The sequence below is a fragment of the Cynoglossus semilaevis genome, chromosome 1, assembly GCF_000523025.1.
Source record: "Cynoglossus semilaevis isolate Cse_v1.0 chromosome 1, Cse_v1.0, whole genome shotgun sequence".
Classification (NCBI taxonomy): Eukaryota; Metazoa; Chordata; class Actinopteri; order Pleuronectiformes; family Cynoglossidae; genus Cynoglossus; species Cynoglossus semilaevis.
This window is the reverse complement of record NC_024307.1, coordinates 31,431,744-31,452,481: the sequence shown is the minus strand read 5'-3', so window position 1 is coordinate 31,452,481 and position 20,738 is coordinate 31,431,744. Positions and strand designations below refer to the sequence as shown.

Genomic DNA, 20,738 nt, shown 5'->3' with positions numbered 1-20,738 from the left:
AATCGATAGTTAAAGTGAATTGGTATTTTTCTTTAATTAACAGTTACAGATATTTAAAACGAGCACCTCAACTTTGTTCCGTCTTCAATCACTAATTTTTTTTAATTATTTTTCTCCATTTGTCATTCATTTTTATCTTGTATTTTTCCCTAATTAAATTTTCCTTCCCCATCTAGAACTGTATGTTGTTATAGTTTGACTAATATTTACTTGCTGATGGAACCAGTGGTATAGTGTATTTAATTAGGTTAGTATGATGCAACAGTCTCTTATGGCAATGGAAGAATACTGTGGACAAACTAAAGGAAATTGAATAAGAATATGCAAGAATTTGAACCTCTGTTACTAAGAGTGCATGCTTTATGAATGTGGAAAAAATACAATTGAGCAAAACGCGCAAGAGCAAATGTTGGAGAGAGGCAGGTCAAATATGCAGTATATTCCATGACAGGCAACTATGAAACAGGAAGGAGGCCAAGTGGGGAAGATAGGAGAGTAATGGAGTCAGGGAAGAGATGCAGACTAATTCCATGGCCTGAAATTGCACTGACGGCAATGTACGTATGGACAAAACCACAAAAGAGTGGCAGAGTAAACAGAGAAGGCACCATTTAACAAGCTGTGGGACTTTACACAACCTGCATTTCAACCACTATTCAGAACGAACAATTTTCGTATAAGGAATAAGCAACAATGTTTATGAGGATGGCTAATATGTGTAAATATAATAATATGTATAAGTGGGTAAAGAGGTCAACTGTCATTTTGGATCAAATGTCAGTCTTTATAGACCGTATATATAAAAATAGACATAGGCAGACATTTGATATTACGCTGATTACCAATAATTTGTAAACATTTTTGGCAACAAAATGAATTCAATATTCAGATTAGGTCTAATACAAGTCACTTTTATAAATGACAATGAATTACAAAAGGAAGCAGAACAAGTGAAGCATGTAGGAAAAAAGCCCATACTAATGAATGGAAACACCCAGTAAGAACAACACAATAAGAGCCCGAATGCAGCATTAGGAACAGCTATTTATATACTAAATCTTTTTTCATGCAATATTTCTTTTAAATGCATTATAATTTACTGAAAGGACAACATGTCCTGTTGTTCACCTAAAACAAGCCCCAAGAACCATAAACTCTTATGGAAACGTTTTGACCTTTCAGACAGAGTACAATAAAGCACAATTTAAACGTATGTTTTTTATTCAAAAAGTACACAGGAGATACTGTGCAAACCAGTGGAGCACTATGCGAGTTGAGAGCCATGTCCATTAGTCTTAATAGTAACCTCTTGATGCCTAGAATAATATTGTCAATTACTGAGGTCATCGGAAAAATACATCCACACGTGAGCCTATTTCATATTAAATTTGTGCAGAGAAAGAAATCTGATAGGAAGGAATGCCTGGAAGTTAAAGTATTTGTGTCTATATTTTTGTTCTTGGCCACCATCTTATAAATGTTTTGTCACACATACTGTACTATATTTATCTTGGCCTTAGGATGAATAGGAGAGGGTGTGATAAATCACGCTGCTAACAGTAGTATAGGAGAACGAGACTGGGTGGCTGCTGATAAACTGATAACAGGAAATGTTTTTCATACAGGTATGTGTGTGTATGTGTGTTTTAGGAGGTTACAGACACACACACAAGGTCAGATTCTGTTGTCTTATTTATCTCAGCATTATTCTCATCATATGTACAAGTGCCTTTGGCCACAACCCTGACTCCGAGGCTGTGATGGCACCTTTCTCCACTAGTGTATTTCAGTAGTGACAGCAGGCAGATGGACACGCTCTACTGTCGACTACTGCATCCTTCCCTGGAGTAACACATCACACACAGCGTTGCCAGACGTGTCACATCAACACGACTTTCACTACAAAATACGCACGCACGCGCGCACACACATGCCGTAATTTGTGTTTACCTACAGAACACACACGCTGCCTCATCACCATTCAGAGCCAGGCTCAATGCCCTTGCTCCTAACAGGCATGAGGGACTGGAAACAAAACGTGTATTTTGTTTGTTTGTTTTAGCAATGATTTGTCACCTCCATGAATGGCAATGAGTCAACAGAGAATACAGAATACTCAGTGGCGTGTGGTGTACAAACTACATAACAGTGACATCAAAATAGAACGAGCGTCTTGAGGGAACAAATATGCGCAACTTTACGCCATTTGGGCGCGCTCTGTCAAAGCTAAACAAACACTCGTGACGTGGATTTTTAAAACAAATGTCCTTCTTTACCTGCTCTCGCCCTGACCCTTCCTCCAAAATGGGCTCTTGTGCGGCGGCCGTCTCCTCCTCCGTCTGCATTTTCTCCTCTTGCCACTCCTTCCTTCCCTTCCTTAGAAGCAGGCGGCTTCCATCCCAGTACCGTTCGAAGGCAGCGACCTCCCCGGCGGAGCAGCAAGCTCGGTCACCCCATCCGCTGCAGCTCCGTATCCGATTTCACGATGGTGGGGCCTGCGGCAAACGAACATCATCTACTCCGGACTTCTCGGTGACACCTTGCCTCCTCCTCCTCCTCCCCTGTCTCCGCTTACTGCTGCTGCTCCATCCTTTGCTCCTCCAAGTCCAGACAAGACGTGACTGAAGGAGACCAGCGTCCAAGTCCGTAGCTCCTGTCAGACGTTTCCTCCACTTCCTTCGCTGATGCTCCTTCTCATGATTCTGGAGCAACGAACCAACGGACGTGCGTCTGCACACGTGAGCGCGCGTGACCGACACAGCTGCACTAATGAAGAGACGCTTCTTCACTGAACGCGTTTACTGTGTAACCACGTCGTGAAATAAACAACAGGAGAAAAGAAGGGTAGACGACAGTTAAAGTACCGTTTTAATTCGGTTTGTAACCGTTACGTGCACCTCGTGCTGGGTACTCCAGTGACGTCATTCCCCAACAGCCCCCACCCCCGTTTACCTGAGCACAAGGACAGACGCGTGTCCCCACTCATGCTGTAGACACCCACAGCTGCTCCAGATTAAAGGGAATGTTAATACTATTTACAATTTTCGATATTAAAAAATATGAATGGAATGATACTGGTGCATGAAATATAGAGTGAAAGACACACCGGCCATTTCTTTGTGTGAAATGTGCATAGTAATGTTATAAATTACATGTTATGCATGTCTTTCTCTGTCTAAATAGTATCATCAGTTAGTGTAACCTATGAATGTCAAATAGTGCACCCTAGTGGACTTTAATAATAAAATTTAGAATAATTTTAAACCAATTGACCCTAGAGAGAAAACATTGTCTATAGCATACTGAACAAAAAACAGTATTACCTACAGAAGTACAGAAATAATCAAATCAAATATAGTTTGAAATGATATTTTATAACAAATATTTATTTATAACTTTATTTACTTATAAACCTTGACAACTTTATCTGAAAATAAGATTGACAAAGCAAAGACTTACTAGTTTATTAAACAAAGAAGTTATATATTTTACAATAAAAAGTACATTTTCAATTAATTTTAAAGGGAAAACTAGTTTTACGTTCATGCCAGTTGCACATAGGGATATAAATATCAAATAAATTGCAATAAGTTTGTTCTAACATTTCCCTGTGAGTATTGTACACTATATTGCCAAGAGTATTAGCTCAACATCCAAATACATTTGATTTCATTTATTTGGATTACTTCCATGACCACAGGTGTATAAAAGGTGTAGAAAGCAAGCACCTATTCATGCAGGCGAACATTTGCAAAAGAACCGGTCGACCCCTGTTCCAATATGACAGGTTCTATTATTACATTGAAGAGAGAGTCTGGTGTGGATAAACTTGACTGGCCTGCACACAGTCCTGATCTGAACCTGGAAGAACATCTTATGGATGAATTATAGTGGAGACTGAGAGCCAGGCCTTCCTGTCCAACATCAGTGTGTGACCTCATAAATACGCTTCTGAAAGAATGGTCAAAAAGTCCCATAAACACACTCATAAAAGGCTTCCCAGCAAAGTTAAAGCTGTTACAGTTGTGAAGGGTGGAACAATGTCATATTAAACCAATATGATTAGGAACGGGATGTCACTAAAGTTTAGAAGAAATGGGAAATTTGCTACTGATTTGGATCAACGAAAAGCAGTTGGTCGGCAACAGAGACAATAATTAGCGAGAAAGCGATGTGAACATTGAGCAATCACAACTTCTCAGCACTGGTAAGGGTGAATAAAATTGCTTTTCCTATTTATAGCTTTGTTCAGTTGTGTTTCAGTTGTAAAAAGTTTACCTACAGTGAATGCATAATCTCACTGCAATAATCCATTAGATTACTAATAACCGATGACACCTGGTAATCTGTAGCATACCTGAGGGTTTCCAACTCCTGAATCACAGATGACAGCATCATGCTTTCCTGCAATTTACAGACAGTAACATAAAATATTGTCAAAATCTCAGGTCAAAAACTAAAATCTTATAGATTTATAGGGTCATAGATTATGTTTTTTTACTATAGGACACTGACCTTTTGGTGCTGCAGCTCCACTCAGGTGATGCTGGGAATTCCCAGGTAACTCTTTGTCTCGGTGGTAAACTGGCAGACAGACCAAGTGGCCTGGAACCTTTCTTTTTCTGCGGTTTTCCCTGCTCCCTGAGCCATATGTCATACAATGAGTCAGAAAGGATGGGTGAAACGTGTTAAGGGAAAATCAGTAAGGATTTGACATCACTATCATCTTTAATCATGTGAAATGAACTGTTCAGAATTCAGATCTGAGAGTGATTTATGTGGCAGACATCTTGAAAACAGTTTTCACTTGTTTCTGACAGTTAAAGCTCTATTATCTACAACAATATCTGTCCTTTATATATATACATTTTTTTATCAATCCATTAATTTAATGAAAACCTTATTTGAAGGATATTTGCAGTGACAGGCAAGTAGAGGATGTCTGTCTCAGTGCGGATGACAATATCCAGAGAAATGCATCTTTTTGGCTCCTCCTCCTCTTCCTCGGCTGTGCACATGGCAAACAGCTCAATGTGCAGATCGACATGCAAACCAGCAGGAACCTGGTCAGAAAAATAAAATAGGTAAGAGAGGAAAATACCCACTCGGGGGAATCTGAAGACGTAGCAGGAAAACGTACAGCTCCATGGTTGTACAAGACACGAAGACCTGTAGCAGGACGAGGTTGTTTCACTTGGAATCTGGCAAAGAAGAAGAGACAAATAATAAACTACAACTGATGCAGCTCCCAGATCCTTGTGAGCAGTACTGTAGGTGGATCATTATCCATACCTGCAGGTGTCAACACCGACGTTCTTTAATAGCACGGTGACGGTGGAGGAGGTGCCCTCTCTCACTGTACCAAAGTCAACATTGGCTGGAAGGAGTTGAAATCCTCTTATTACCACATCTGGGTCAGACAGAGAAATCACTCGACACCTTCTCCTCACTGGCTCTTCCACCGAGAGGTACTGCAAACAAGCAAGGAGGTATAGAACACACGAGTGAACGGTGTGAAATTGGCTGTATAAAGAGGTTTGAAATAACCAAAAATATTCAGAACTGTCAACTGGACTGGCTTGGTTTCTTGAAGATATTTCACCTCTTGTTCAAGAGGCTTCTTCAGTTTTAAATGACTGATGGGTAATCCTGGTATTAAGGAACTACAGTTTTAATGGTCACTGACAGGATGTTGTATTCACCTGGTTCAGTGACTTCTGAATTTTTTTGGAATAAACAACCTTGATGACATGATAACTTTCAAACTCAAGCCATTTTAAAACCATTCTGTATATAATATAAGTAAATGTTTCATGTCTACAATGTGCTCAATCACTACAACTGACATATTTCTTTACAACCATGTGTTTTTCTGTGTACCTGTAGATTTGGTACACTGCAGGGTTTAGAGCTGAGAATGGATTTGGGAAGTCTGACTTTGGTCTTCCTAGGCTTTCCTGTCACGTCCACCTGCACTGACTTGTATGGCCCAGACGAGACTCTCAGACTGCTTTCACCTGACACACACACACACACACACAAGGACACAGTCACTCATTCATATGTTTTATTAAGACAACCAACCTGAAGAACACAGTGTGACTCATTCTCAACCTTGGCGCTCAGGACCAGCATCCACAAAACTGAACAGCAAATGTATTTACAACGTAATAACATAATATGAAGTGACAAAGTATTTAGCCTGGTGGGCCATGTCCTAAGAACATCAAATATAGTTGTTAATTGATAATATTTATGATAGACACAGCGTCTGATATTCTCAAGGTCAAAGACTGGACATCTGAATATAGCAGCCAAATTTAAAAAAAGAATCAGACCAGCAGACTGCGGTGTGGGGTTGGTGGGTCTGTTGTCAGGCATTCCATCAAGTCTTGCTACAAAACTAAAAAAGAAAACACATCATATACCAGTTAGACATTTTGTTTTTTAGTAATATCAACACAAAGACTTGCTTTGTCAGGCATTGCTACTAATTAGAAGTCAGTTTGCATTGGTTTAATTAAAGATGAAGAATCTTACATCATATTAGTTTTGTTCATTTTAATGAGTCACTAGGAATGTGATGGGGTGATGCCATCAGGAAATGTAACCCAAATAATTACATGCTAATAATACCAAAGAGGAACTTAAATGTAAGGGAGATTTTTAAAATAATTTCATGTTGTGTCGTATCACAGTGAGACCATTTAGAGAGGAGGTGATCTGTTAACTGTTTTTAAATTTGATTTTGCTCATGGTAGCCCCCTATGAGTGATGGTCTATTGGTGAATACAATATGGACTCCAAAAATACAATAATATTTTTCATGGGGTTAAAAAGATGTACAAAGACTAACCCAAATTTTCAATCTCACCTGGCTGACTGAGACGGTGTAGGATTCAAGGGCCGTGGAGCTGTAGGAAAACCACAAATACACTTTGTAAAAAGTGATAAAATTACCGTTTGCTTTAACTCCAGCTTCTCTGAAGGGACTCTCAACTCCTAGTGACCTACTTTTCTCTCGTTCTGCATCTTTCGTAGCGTCTGATCTGGACCTTGGTGAGAGGATCTGAGATTCACTCCTTATGTTTGCCGTCTCACTCTGTAACATGTCCTGGTATAACAAAACATTTTCTGGGTGAAAGTAGGGAACAATTGTGTTATTCCTCAGAGCCATTCTGCAGGCCTTCTCCTCACAAAGCTCCTCCCTGAAATTTAGACATGGAGACAGAGATATTTTTTCATGAGAACATAACTCAGCATGTCACTTTTTTTTCTTTTTTAATTAAACCTTTATAGTTGCTTGTAGCATATTTTGGCAGTGTCAAACATTACCTGTAATGTGTGAGTTTTCCAGGCCACAGGCTGAATAAGAAAAAGAAAAATGTTATTGTAATTAGGAATTAGACATTTAAGCAGCTAAACTGTAACACCCCAAACAATATTATTCAATTTCTTACCTGACATTTATAAGATTTGATGCACTTCCTAAAACATCTGACTGCTCATTTTGGGCTCTAATACCCTGGTAGTACAAAGTCCCAATGTCCACTGTGGAGACACAAGAATAACATGAAATCTCACTGCGGAAAAACTATTTAAATTATTACCTGCTGCAGAGCTGTAGACAAGTTGTAATTCGTGCTTGAAAATGGAAAAAGAAAAGACAGGAGAAAGAAAACATTAATGTAATCTGTTTACTTTCTGACATTCAAACCAAATCATACCTGAATTCCTCCTGGTAAAGGTGGGAGGGGCTTCTTCTTTTTCTGCTAAGGTCTGGAAAGTACACAGTCAATTAATGTACTGTGTGAGTATGTAAACACTCACATGTACTCTACTGTACTGAATGTGTGTGCTGACCAAGACTAGGTTGAGGAGGTCAGCAGCCTGTACACTCTCTTCCTGAGTTCGAGGCTCCTTAAGTTTCATCTCCTGTGACTGCTGCTCCCTCTCCATCAAGCTCTCTATGTACCCCTACAATAATGTCAGCAAAAACATATGAACACACGTAAGCATGCAAGAAACACATTTTACTGCAACGTTATATATAAATTGTCACCTCACTGAACCTTTTTGGGCGAGAGCTTAAATGTACCTGCAGTCGTTTGTCCACTGTGTTTTTCAGCTGCATCCTGAATGGTCTGTGTTGGTACAATTTCCTCATTTCTAGGACTTTAGGGCTCCTGACAGGCTGTTGATTTGCTGCAAAGCCCTGAGGCTGTTCTCCCACACTCAGACCACGTCCAACACTAGTGCCAAATGGCGGACCGGAAGGCTTTTTCTTGAATAGGTGAGGAAAGATTTTAAGGCAAAAGCGAATGATTTACTGTGTGATTTGTCTGTGTGTCTGTGTAAAATGTGTTTGTGTTTGCTAATACCTCTGTGCTAGGGAATTCACGCCAGCTACGGTTTGTCAGGTTGGGAGGGGTTATTTCTGGGGTCTGTTTCTTCAGCATCCACTGAGACCACAAGCTCTGAAAACCAGGCTTGAGGATGGTGATACCAAATTCATCTGAAACAGTCACGGGCAGGAAAAAGGACAATGTTCATTTAAGAATATAATAGTCTTAGGTACAGCGCGGGTCACTTTAAAATAGCGTGACTATAGCTGACCATCTGTGTCTGGCAGTGGCTCCTTCAGAACTGCTGTGGCAGGGTCACCGTACGCCTGGTAGATCAGCTCTTCTACAGCCTGACAGCTCAGCAGTTCAGTCCCTGAACCGTCCTCATGTACCATGAACAGCCTGAGGAAAATATGATCATTCCTACACTGTTTAGTCAAACAACAACATTTTATGGATCGACAGCATGTACAGTAAAATATCATTGAAAAAGTTCACCTGGGATTGGGTTCCCTGGTCCTTGTATGAAGCGTAGCTGATTTTCCATCCTGCCCCCCGTCCTGTGTTGCTTCGTCATTGCCCTCCTCGTCAATAGTATTCAGACGAGGGCTAACTTTACTCACTGATATCTGCCCATCCTCCATCACCTACAAACAGTTGGGTTGCAGTGTCAGTATTGGATGACCACAAATCAATGTCAACGTGATGTTTGGAAACTACGTATCATATTTTGCTTAGCACTTTAAAAATACATGAAAGAAACAAAAAAAAGATATTTTAGCCAAATGTGCAACTAAATCTAACATATCTTAATTAATCTTAATAATCTGATAATAATATAACATTATTATGTAGTCTAATAATGGCAATATCAAAACTGTCAGTTTTGAATGGGATTTTAAGAATATAATGTAAATAAATGTGAATATTCAGAAAGGACCAACGTCTTCACTGCACTCACACGTTGAACTCTGTCAACTTATTTCTGCTCCATAAGCATTTCCCCTGTGAACTTAGTTTTTTGGTTGTTTTTTTTTGACATTCTCACACATTTTTGAAACTTACTATAAACTGAACCTGAACTGACCTGAAAGTTGTTTCCTTCTGGGTCGGTCACATTACACACCACCTTTTCCACATGACTCATGGTGTACATCCCTGGTTGGTTTGTGGGAGAACCTGTCTCTGAAGGGGAAGTCACAACTGTATCGCTGGAGTACACACACTTCCCATCACTTTGGATCTGCAGCAAACCCCAATTGGGTGGAAACACCTTGGATGTGTAGAAATCAAAACACAAAGAAAGCAGGTAAGCAAATAATAAAGAATTCTGCAGTCCATTGTAGGATTTGTCCTTCGTATCTCACAAAATGGCTGAAACTGCAGTATACTGTCGTAGAGTAAAAGGCTTTGTTTGTACTTTATGGATGAAAACAACAACTTCCCCTGTTTACCTGATAGACTCCTTGGTTGTTCCCAGTGATGACAGTTCCATCAGCGAAAAAGACACGAGCCATGTGTCGCTCTGGATACATCACCACAGTGGCACAGCCCTCTTTCTCCACCATCACCACCCGCTCTCTCGCTTTCCTTTTTTTTCTTTCACCTGGACTTTTCCTAGTCACAGTCTCTTCTGTGACGACTTTCTTCTCCTCTTCATCGTGACCCAACTCATTTTCATCACACTCTTTTTCCTCTGTAAAATCATCAGTCGTTTTTAATGAAGAACAAAAATCCTCGTCGCCGTTCGCTTTGTCTGCTTCCTCTTCATCGTCACCGCCGTCCTGAGTCTGCTCTTTCTCCTCGACACTGTCCTGTCCACTGCTACATTCACTTTTTGTTGATGCATTAACTGCACTAACCTTATCCTGCTGCATCACTACAAAGAAACAAAGACAGCCAAAGTATATCATCTTTACAACTGTTTTAGTCAACTGTAATTTTATGAAACCCAAAATTGGATAAATTTGGCCACCTTGTCTTTTCGGTTTTTCCTGATAGACACAAGTAATTCTTGTTCCATCTGCGTGTTCCGCACTTACAGATCCATCCTTCTTTTGGACAGAAACCACAAAATCTTCCCGGCTCACCATCACCTGGTGCAATGCGACAAGTCAGAAGTAAGAGTCAGAAGTATGCCAAATACTAAAAGTTTAAATCAAGATTGCCCAAAAATAGTTTGATTAAAATAAAAAAGACACTCGAAATCTATCAAGACAGTCGTGACTGATGTTGCTCAGTCTCATGGTTAAGCCCAGTCACTAGAGCAAGTGTTGGTAAACTTTTTGACTCGCGGACAACAGTGAGTCCTAAAATATGACATAGGGGCCGGGTCAGGAGTAGATAGATGCAGCATTCGTATAAACTAAGAAAAATGACATGTAAAAGTCATGCATAAAGGGTAAATGCTAAAATGATTTTGGCCTTTTAATGAGGAAATGCGGGCATTGCAGGAAAAAGGCAGAATATAATGATGATATAAAATAATAATACAATTTGGACAAGTTTAGTGGGCCACATTAAAAAATCAAACAGGCCACATCTGGTCCCCGGGTGGTAGTTTGCCCAATGCCTGCACTAGAGTCTTGCAAAGGCCGGGGGTAAAATATTTTGGTCTTTAGCTGTATGTACCATTAGGAGAGATACTGCATTCTTACCTCATGGGTTACAGGGTCTGTGTTCTTGTAGATGAGAAGTGGAGTGGTTTGTCTGCTCCTTTCTCCTATGGTGTAGAAGCGACCTCCAGAGGGAGTCGTTGTGAGCCATCTTTGATCAGGGTCTGATTTCTCATCTGAAGTCAAACAAAATGATTAAAACGTTACCTGACAAAGCACGTCATTTCAAATTATGACCACTTTAAGGTGCAGGGTGACTTTTCACATTGTACTCACCACCACCATCATCATCATCATAATCCTCATTCTTATTGTAGTTTGAAGTAACTGTCCCATTAGGAAACAGAACCTGAAAGGTACCATGTTTGTGTCAGTGGCAGCTGAAGAACTTCTCTCCTGTTCTACTCATTTTATGCCATTGATCACAAGTGTGTAAGTAATGTACATGAACCTCAATAGACTTGTCTCTCATGAAACGGACCACATTTCCCTGGCTGGTGATCAAACGGGACATTTCTTTGGAAAGTGTCGGGTCAGGAAGGTGCCTTATTTCCCCTGTACTGTGAAGGGGAAAGCTTTGTCTCACCTGGACACCTTGATCATGTAAAGGGACTCCTGGACAAATAAAAGTATATATTAAATATTTACTAAACAATATAGAATGGGAGGTTCATAATTTAAATGTCAGTGTGAGCAGTGTGACGGCATCAACAGAGTCACATTGTCCCTGCTGATGAGTTCTATGACACAGTGATATTTCATTGATTCCAGAAGCACACTGTATAAATTCATATCCAACTCTCTTTAAACAACTACTTTGTATGGGGGAAACACACAGCTCTTTTAGATTCTCAATGAATGAATCAGTGACCTTCAGCCTTTTCTCTCAGAAACTGCAGCAGGAGGCCATTCGGAAGAGACAAGTGCAGACTGTTAAATGGACTGGGTTCAGGCGTCGGCTGCTCATTACTCGCTTCAGCCTGCAAACAAATGCATGGTTTACACAGATTTCTACATCCAAAGATGACATAAAATCAAGTTACTCTCTTGAATATTTTGTATTGTATATGATTCAGTATTGCATCACAAACGTCAGGAGGGTCGGATTCTGTGCAATTGGGCGACGGTTTCTTCACAGTGTCGTTGACGATCCCTTCTTGTTTTTCTTCAACGTCAACTTCCTGGGTAGTCACTGCGGCGCCACCAAATATGAACAAAAACATGATGACAATTTCTCCTTAGTTCCAAAACCATCTCCTATTCACAAATGTTAACAACTGTAATCTTTGTGCTGCAACAGAAATGTTCCATATACCACGGCACTCAAACTCAATAGAGCTGAGAGCCACTTCTTCAACCATCTTTTCTTTGGTATTTGATGTTAAATAAAAAAGTACATTCAGAAAATGTAGTGTCTTTTATATAAATTGCACTATAATAATTATAAAGCAGTTCAGTACCCTTATATTCTCCTGTGGGACCGTAAAAACTGTAAGAGAGGTGAATTCCATTATTCAGCACTGCTGACATCGAGCCCACCTTCTGCTTTTCAGGTTCTAACAAAACAGAGGTAAACACAAGATCAATCACAAGTCTATGTTATGTAATGATATGGAAAACTAAAAACAAAAATTGTATGGTTCGATGAAGAGAATTTACAACTTATCGTCACCCACTGGTTTATCTTACCCTCATATTTTTCTTTGCAACGGATGGGCTGAGATGAAGGACGATTGAGAGTTTTGCTGATGTGTGTGTAGATACAATGTCCGTCCTTCCTCAAAGCTACTTTCACTAGACTGGAACCTGTGATGAAAACATCAGAAAAGCCAGAGTGAGCATGTGAAGAATTATCCAAAGGACTCCTCGACCTCGTGACGATAACTTTAAACTGTGTTCTGCAGAAACATGGCCACAGGAAGAGCAGAAAAGTGTTAGAAATAGTTCAGACCATACCTTTAATATAGTTAATATTCTCCACAGTGATGTGTCCTCCATCTGAGGGGAACAGGTACTGCAGTTGACCTGACACCTGAATCAACCTCCCATTCATGGAGTAACCTATAAACCCCTGTACATTTCCAACACACATAATCCAGTATTAATACACACACATAACCAGTCAAACGCCAACTATCTACTGGCAGTATTTAGTACAAATAGAAACAATGACTGAGCTCTCACCTCAGGCTTAAGCAGTTCCTTCATTTTATCAACAGAGGGCGCAGCAGCGGCGGTAGTAGCTGTAGTGATCTCCTTTGCGGACTCAGCGTCTTCCTTCTGGTCTTTTTCCATCTTGCTCTTCGTCCCAGCCTTACTTTTCTCTGCAGTGGTCTTCTGCTGAGTGCCTTCCTCCTTCTGCTTCTTGGCTTTCTGAGCTCTGTCTTTAGCCTTCTTATCCATCCCTTCCTCCTTCAGACGATCTTGCTCCATTTTCCAGGCCTAAGTCAAGCACACAAACACACATAAACACATACAAAAATGTAAAGGAAAAGGATAAATATCCAAACTGTGCATACTCATAGACGCCTCACTTCATTGAATGGATCATAAACATTAGGTTTTCTTAAACAGAATAATATGTGCATAAATAGCAAGCTGATTTTAATTTACTGTAATTTAATGATGAATATTGTATCTTCCAAATTAATCGATTCATATTTATATTTATATTTATATATTATAGTCAATATATACATAATTATGCTTCTTTTATTACTAACTTTTAGAGATTCTTTTCTGTAGAAAGGTTCCTGTCCATCTTCATCTTCATCATCCTCATCATTCGAATCAGTTTCATCTTGTTTATCGAGAAAGCAAATAGATTTTAGTATTTTGTACAATCCAAATCAGATATCAATTGCAGTCTTGAATTGACATAAAAAAAAACCTCTTGCAGCAGCAAGGAGAAGTTTTAAGGCCTTTTTCTTCTCTTCTTCTTTCTTTGTCCAATCCGAAATGTTGTCAGAAACGTACTGCAGATAATTTCTATCAAAAAGAAAGAATTATTTATTTATTTGTCATCTTACACAAAATGTATATCCAACAGTAAGACCAGAAATCTGACCTGAACTTCACATCAGTGTGCAGTGCCATATCCCAGAACTCTCGGCACTGGTTCTTCAGACTTTTGGGATTGTGACAAAAAATGTACAGAATGTTGTGAAGGCTTCCCCTGAAGGTGTCCACACAGCGGTATTCTTCTGAGGCAGCCTGAAGAACCTTAAAGGAATTTAGAAGCATGTGTCAAAATGGAAGGTAAAAAACTAATTTAATTTCAAAAATACCTTTTTTTACAATCGGAAATATTTGCATAGTTTACATTAAAACTGTGCAATTATTGACATTGCAGCTTGACCCTCTGTGAAATGTCAAATCTGCAAGTCATTTTGAGTGGAAAATTAACTTAGAATACATTTATAGACAATTCAATTCAATTTCAATTTTTCTGTGAAAGAAGAAGGAACTTACCTGTGGAAAGACAGACGCATCGTGGTGCTCTGTACTGTGCCATTCAAACAGAGATCTCAGTCTGCAGTTCTGAATCTCTGACAACTTCACACGGCAACGTGTTCTGGTACTGGGCTGCTGGAATGTTAAAACTTATAACATTAGAAGACAATAGAGAATGGATCTGAAACTCCTGGTGCGGGGGAAACTTCTAGCCCATCCGGCCCAAGCTAGACGTCAATAGAAATTTAATTTTGCCATGGAGGCAATTGTTTTTATTGATTTTTTTATATGTTATATACATATTCATTCATTGGAACATTTATTCCATTAAAAACAAACAAACAAATAAGACAGTAAAATACCTCTGCCTTGTTGGGTTCTTCAGTGAGAAATGCTGGACCTATAGTTCAAATAAATATCAAAATAGTGTTAAAGGATCAGGATAAGTCGTGTTTTCATTCAAAACCATTTAAGGCAATTGTCATACCAAATTAACAAACCTTTATTCTGTTGCTTGTGTAGCTGCTGTAGAGCATAGGCCACAGGGTTGTCCCAAGGGATTATGGGTACAGATGCTGGTTCCACTATACCCAGTTTCCCTGCAGCAGGCAAAAGCTCTCCTTTCTCGTCCAGCCTGGTCAGTGGCATCGCCTCAAACACACTTTGATGAAACAGACGCTCCAGGTTGGTCCATGACAGAGTGTCTGCAGAACATCACAAATATGAAGGGCTAGTGATCCACCAACCAGAACACTGTGTTGTAGTGAACTGAACTAAAAAGTCCACAATATTATGAGGGCCTGTATAAAGATGAAAATAAGTTTCTCACTCTGACCGTCAGTGCAGAAATGTTGCAGCTGCTGTTTGACCGCCAACCAATGGCAGCTGTTATTTTCCTGATAAGCCACAGACTGGATCAACTCCCAAACTGGAGATAGCTCCATCATGGACCTCTCCACCTCTGCTGGATCAAAACCCTTTACAGCCTTTCAAAAAGACATGTGATACAGTGTACAGTTGAACCAAGGCTCTCAACATTGGAGTGTAGTACAGTGTAGTATCTTCTTACAGTGGTGTCCCTGAGCCGCAGCCCCCGCTCGTCCTGGTGTCTGAGGACTAACAGCTGATCAGACGTCTTCTGGGTCTTTTCTTCTCCAAACTGCTCCTCCAGTCCCTAAAACAGTTGAAAAGAAAAATAATAACACAGACAAATAATAAATATATTTTATGTGAATGTATTGTTATGTTAACTATTAACTACTATGTTAGAAGATCTGTCTGTGAATGAGATTTACTTAAATTGCAATTTACTCCTGGAATTTGTCAGAAGAAAAAAAAAGGTGTTGACAATGAAAAGCTTGATAATGTAGCACCCCCTGCTGGTCTAACAACCAATTCACGTTCTTATGGCCAAGTTATAATTATGTCTTTAATTTTACAGATAACTGGATAAGGATTCACAAAATATTGTATTAAAATTGTATACCTATTGCTTGAAAAGGTCCTATGTCAGGGAATGTGCATTGTTAATAAAAAAAAGTTTTAAAAAAATGATATATCTAAGATATTGTTTGGACTTTTGTCTTAACCCATTGACCACTTTCATCATAAAATATGTTGATGTATAACAAGGTCTAAGGCCTAGACATGCTGAAAAATTTAAAAAAGTGCCTTTGACTTTTCTATCCATTAGTAATAATAATAATAGCCTAACTCAGTAATTTACTGGAATCATATACAAGAACTTAAACTCATGAAGAAAATAATTTTAGCAAAATTTTCTCAAGCTTTTAATTTTTTTCCCCTCTCATTTTCTTTTTCATTTTCTTGAGGATCTGCCATCACAGCTGAGTGACACTACCTTCTTGTCGTCGTCACTCTCTACTGTTGTCAGTAAGTTGTTGAACATTTCTTGTCTCTGCTCCTCTGTGTGCACCAAAGGCAGGAAGCTCTCCAGCATGAACGCAGCCAGGTCGGAATCCAACCAAGGACCAGGTTTGGGCTTCTTAGGTGCAACCAGAGGTGCGGTATCTGGGTCTAAAGTAATCACAACCTGTGGACAAAAGAGACTGTACTTGTCTGACTCTGAAAAGTAAGGAGCGTAATTGAGGACAAATGTCATGTGACATTTCATTATCATTTTTAGTACTTGAGTAGGTTCTATGAACCTAGAGAAAATATGTTAATCCTAACCTTATTAACCTTTGGTCAGGATATGAATAAAAGAAAGATATTAGTAGATTTGGAAATGACAGTTGACTAAATGAAATTATCCATTATATTTACTTGAAAACTAGATTGGAATAAATTGTCCATTCACTTTTCAGGAGTGCTGTCCTTACATACAATTCAAAGCTTCAAGCTTTTACGCCTCGGTCAGACCATTAACCCTAAGAGGAACGATACAGTACCTGCTGAAGCATACAGTCCAAAATAAGAGGCACAGAGCAAGCTTCAGGAGGAACCAGGTCCAGGAGGTTGCTGTAGTAACGCATGTCTGCATCTGTAAACAAAGGAAGTGAGGTGAGGGTTAGAAGGAAAATGCAGTCATCCAGTCCTTTGTTGGCGAAATATAAACACAGAAGAAACAGATAGTCAAGGGTGTAGAAGTGTCTTACCATCTTGGGTGCTTGACTCTAGGACTACCTTCTTCTTAGGCTGTAGAGGTATAAGCTGAATAACCTGGTAAAAGAAAAACCACACAACAGCAGAGGGACAAGCACTGAAAACAGGACAAAACCACAAATCCAGCAGTTGAATCCATGAAAGTTTGATTCAAATTATTCATGGCATATTAATTGAGAATAAGGATGAGATCTTAATTATTATTACTGCTCTATACTACTTTATCTAAGGCTTTCTTTAAATTTTAGTTTAAAAAAGGAATGATGAAATATGCACTTTAATAAATCGAGGCGTGTATATTTTAAAGATAATTTAACGGAAAAACAAATATTAATCTCCAGACGGAAACTAAGCACAGAAACAATTAACTACAGTATTTCTGGTTACGCAGAACTGGGTTTAAGTATAAAGCTATTGAACAAGCTGAGCAGAGTGCATAACCCAGAGGTCAATGGTTTGAAAAACCATCGCCTGCAATCCATCTCTCTATTAGACTAAGGTGTATTTGCATCCAGTATTGATCCATTACTTCAAAAGATAACATCCAATCCAACTCATCCAAGAAAATGGCATCCAGTATTGATCCATTACTTCAGAAGATAACAGAGGCACATCCAATCCAACTCATCCAAGAAAATAATTAACAAAAATGAAATTGTTTGTTTGATGAAGTATCATTACTTACACAGAGCTTGGTGCAGCTTAGGTAGTACTGATGCTGCTTATGCCATTCTAAACACTGATAAATCAGACGCGCCATGCTGTCAAAAATAAGGCTTCCCAGCTCCAGCTGCGTGCACATAAAAATAATACAAAAATAAAAATATAAATAAGAGATTGGGAGAACAAAAGAAGAAGAAGAATTTCACACAGATTTGATCATCTTACCACAGATTCGGGCTCGTACAGGTAGAAAGGCTGCAGATCTGGGACAGCGCAGCTGAGCACAACCACATCATTGAGCTTTGACCCTGCTGGTGCACTTTCCAAAAGTGGCATCAGACTTGACCAAAAAGTCTCCATGGCCTGGGCCTGTGCAGCCAACTGCTCCTTACTGATCTCTGGGACTAAATAAATGATGAGTACAACAAAATAATTTAGGTACAGCAGTTGATTTCAATAAAATGTCATTAAAATGGCTACTGGTCTGCTGTTCACTGGTCTGTTAGCGTGAACACATTATAAAACAATATAAGCTATTCTTACATAGTTGAAAAACCTTTAAAAAGTCATAGAATCTGCAGTAAGAAGTGAGTGTCTGCATACAACACCACCCAGAGAGATTTCTTCACCTGTGGTAACGGCTGGAGGTGTTTTGTGGTTTGGGCGCACACTTTCTTTGGCAGCTAACAGCTGCTTCTGCTCATCAACGTAGACCTGGATGTCATCTGAATGCAATTTGATGATGTTAGAGACATGTATGCCAACATTATTGAGCATCGCAACAAGAGGGGGCTGGTAAAAGCCCAGAATCAGGACGTAGGTCTGAGGACCATCTTCCGGCTCATCATCTGTAAATAAAGTGAAAAAAAAACACACTTTGTGATCATTCAGTATCCTTTATCTCATCAACAAAATCATATCTTATTAGGGGAAATGGTTAAATGTTTTCATCAGAGAAGCAACGGATAACTATGGATTCAACAATTAATCACATAATTAGTCATGATTAATCACAATAATACACACAAAACAGTGTGTGTTATTCCACCTATGCATTTAAATGTGGTAATCTTCTTAATTTTACAAATTAATTGCTCCTGTTAATGTGTTATTTTTGACAGTCCTAGGCCGGTATTCATGCTGTGTAAGCCTTTTGACCTGACCTTTAAACACCGGTGGATCGACCTCATCTCTGCGTTTCAGCTTTGATTTCTTGACTGAAGTGGACGGAGGCTGAGACTTTCCTTTGTCCCTCTTTTCGAGGGCCTTGTTTGTTGCAGATGTCAAGTTGGTCTTTGTGTTCTCCTCCGTCTCCTTGGAAAAGATGTAGACAGAAATAAAATGCATCACATTTTAAACGTCATCATTAACAATAGTAATTAACAATAATGTGTAGAAACACTTACATGTGCTTGTTCTGTAATCCTCCTCTGCTGATCATCAGCTTTGATCTGAAGCAACATGAACTTCAGCACTTTGGCCGTGAGGTCGCAGGGAATCACCTCTCCTGCATCCAGCAGTGCTTTAGCAGACTCTATGACCTACAGATCGGGGACTTTTGTACTTATTTAAGATTAATTACAGGAGATAAACTATTCTTGGCTGAGCTAATGTGCTGACTTACCTCAATGTACATGGGAATTTCTGGGTTTTTACCTTTGGATTTTAGAGATACCAGTTCATTTATCTGTAGAAAATAAAAGATTGGACAGATCAGAAAATTCAAATTAGAACACTATTTGTACATCTGATAGACATATTAATGTGTATAGTGGTTTAAAATAAATATATTCATATATTTTCTAGATGAGGCTGTCAGCCATGCTTAGGGCAAACAGTTTTGCAGCTGTATGTATAGGCTGCTTAAAAGCATCATTAAAACAGATAAAATACCTTTGTAACGGCAACGTCCCAGGTCAACACAGTGAAACGTTTCCGCTGTGGTCTCCGCACAGCCAAGGCCAGAGCCTTTATCAGCTCTCCATCCTCAGGACATTCTCCAACCACCAGAGACACACAGGCCTGCCATGACTCCTGGAGTTGACATGGAGATGCAGAACCAAAAGAAACCAGTAATCAGCCGGTGTTTGGGGCTGGAATTGTTTGGGTAAATGACAATTGTGTGTGCAGTCCTTCAGTGATGTGAAAATACAGGTCAAGACAAGACAGACAGATGAACTGAGCAAACACAAAAATGTAAACACGTATGATATATGGTAACAAAACAACAGTTTAAATGTATTCATTGAATTATCAGTGCAAACAAACTACATTTATCTCCCAATTAAACTGGTGGTTTAATATATCCCACTACAAATGCAGTTTCCCTGCACAGCACCCATCTTGTTGCAATTGCAATTGAAAAAATTGCAATAAAACAAAGTTGACCCAGAGATCAGGACGACTAGCCATATGGAAAAACGAAACTACTTTATCACGTCACAAAAGAAAGTTCACGAACCTCCTGGAATAGAGCGCCACACAAAGCTGCGTCCCNGAAAAAACAGCATTAAAAAAACCACAACATTAACAAATGCATTTAGCATTAGAGTTCTTACCTTATCAGTCAGCGTCTCCTGACACTTGTGTTGCCATGGCGTTATTATTTTCAACTTAAAAGGAGGGCTAGAATACAATTAGTTTCCATTTCCGGTAACTTATTCAAATTAAAAGCACGATTTAAAAAACGTTTTTCTCTAGATGTATCCAGAGGAAGCCCGTTAAAGTTATAACAAAAGTTTCACAGTTTATAAAATGAGTAACCTAGGTGGAATTGGCCTTAAGTGTTTAAAATTAACTCAAGAACCAAGCTGCAAAATGCCTCTGGGGACTGGGAATATTTTTTCTCTTTATTATTAGTTAAATGAATGATTTTATGTAGATCCTTTTGTCCTGTTAACTTTCATCCTTTTATCTTTTAGTAGAATAGATTTAAGAACTAACCAAATGACACTATAAGTTTTTCTCTAAAATGTATGCTCTCATTTTATTACATTGATGTTGCCCTTGTATCTTGCGTTTATTTCTAGCAAATGAT

General features: G+C 39.2%; 2 protein-coding genes across 2 annotated transcripts in view; both read right to left on the bottom strand.

Annotated features, from left to right (window-relative positions):
* LOC103390236 (transmembrane protein 151B-like) overlaps positions 1-3,117 on the bottom strand; it is an 18,484-nt gene extending 15,367 nt beyond the window's left edge. Inside the window, 1 exon segment of the mRNA XM_008326022.3 lies at positions 2,277-3,117. Coding sequence (XP_008324244.1) covers positions 2,277-2,345 — 69 coding nt within the window. The 5' untranslated portion in view covers positions 2,346-3,117.
* A 292-nt stretch (positions 3,118-3,409) lies between these two features.
* On the bottom strand, positions 3,410-20,201 carry spag17 (sperm associated antigen 17; the record flags this gene model as incomplete). The annotated part of the gene is made up of 49 exons (XM_017035458.2): positions 3,410-3,951; positions 4,358-4,404; positions 4,516-4,678; positions 4,916-5,063; positions 5,141-5,201; positions 5,293-5,471; positions 5,881-6,017; positions 6,339-6,403; positions 6,875-6,914; positions 7,015-7,208; positions 7,336-7,365; positions 7,461-7,551; positions 7,728-7,779; positions 7,864-7,977; positions 8,099-8,284; positions 8,382-8,515; positions 8,617-8,747; positions 8,844-8,992; positions 9,433-9,618; positions 9,800-10,224; positions 10,321-10,441; positions 11,003-11,136; positions 11,237-11,309; positions 11,412-11,575; positions 11,832-11,940; positions 12,052-12,152; positions 12,421-12,516; positions 12,650-12,766; positions 12,917-13,031; positions 13,145-13,402; positions 13,684-13,760; positions 13,851-13,948; positions 14,028-14,182; positions 14,432-14,548; positions 14,776-14,813; positions 14,914-15,117; positions 15,249-15,399; positions 15,483-15,587; positions 16,275-16,466; positions 16,825-16,916; positions 17,032-17,095; positions 17,724-17,828; positions 17,927-18,105; positions 18,331-18,549; positions 18,865-19,015; positions 19,108-19,242; positions 19,326-19,388; positions 19,595-19,735; positions 20,163-20,201. Coding segments are annotated over 48 exons (6,108 nt in total), but the record flags the coding sequence as incomplete, so codon positions are not given.
* Between the last annotated feature and the right edge of the window lie 537 nt (positions 20,202-20,738).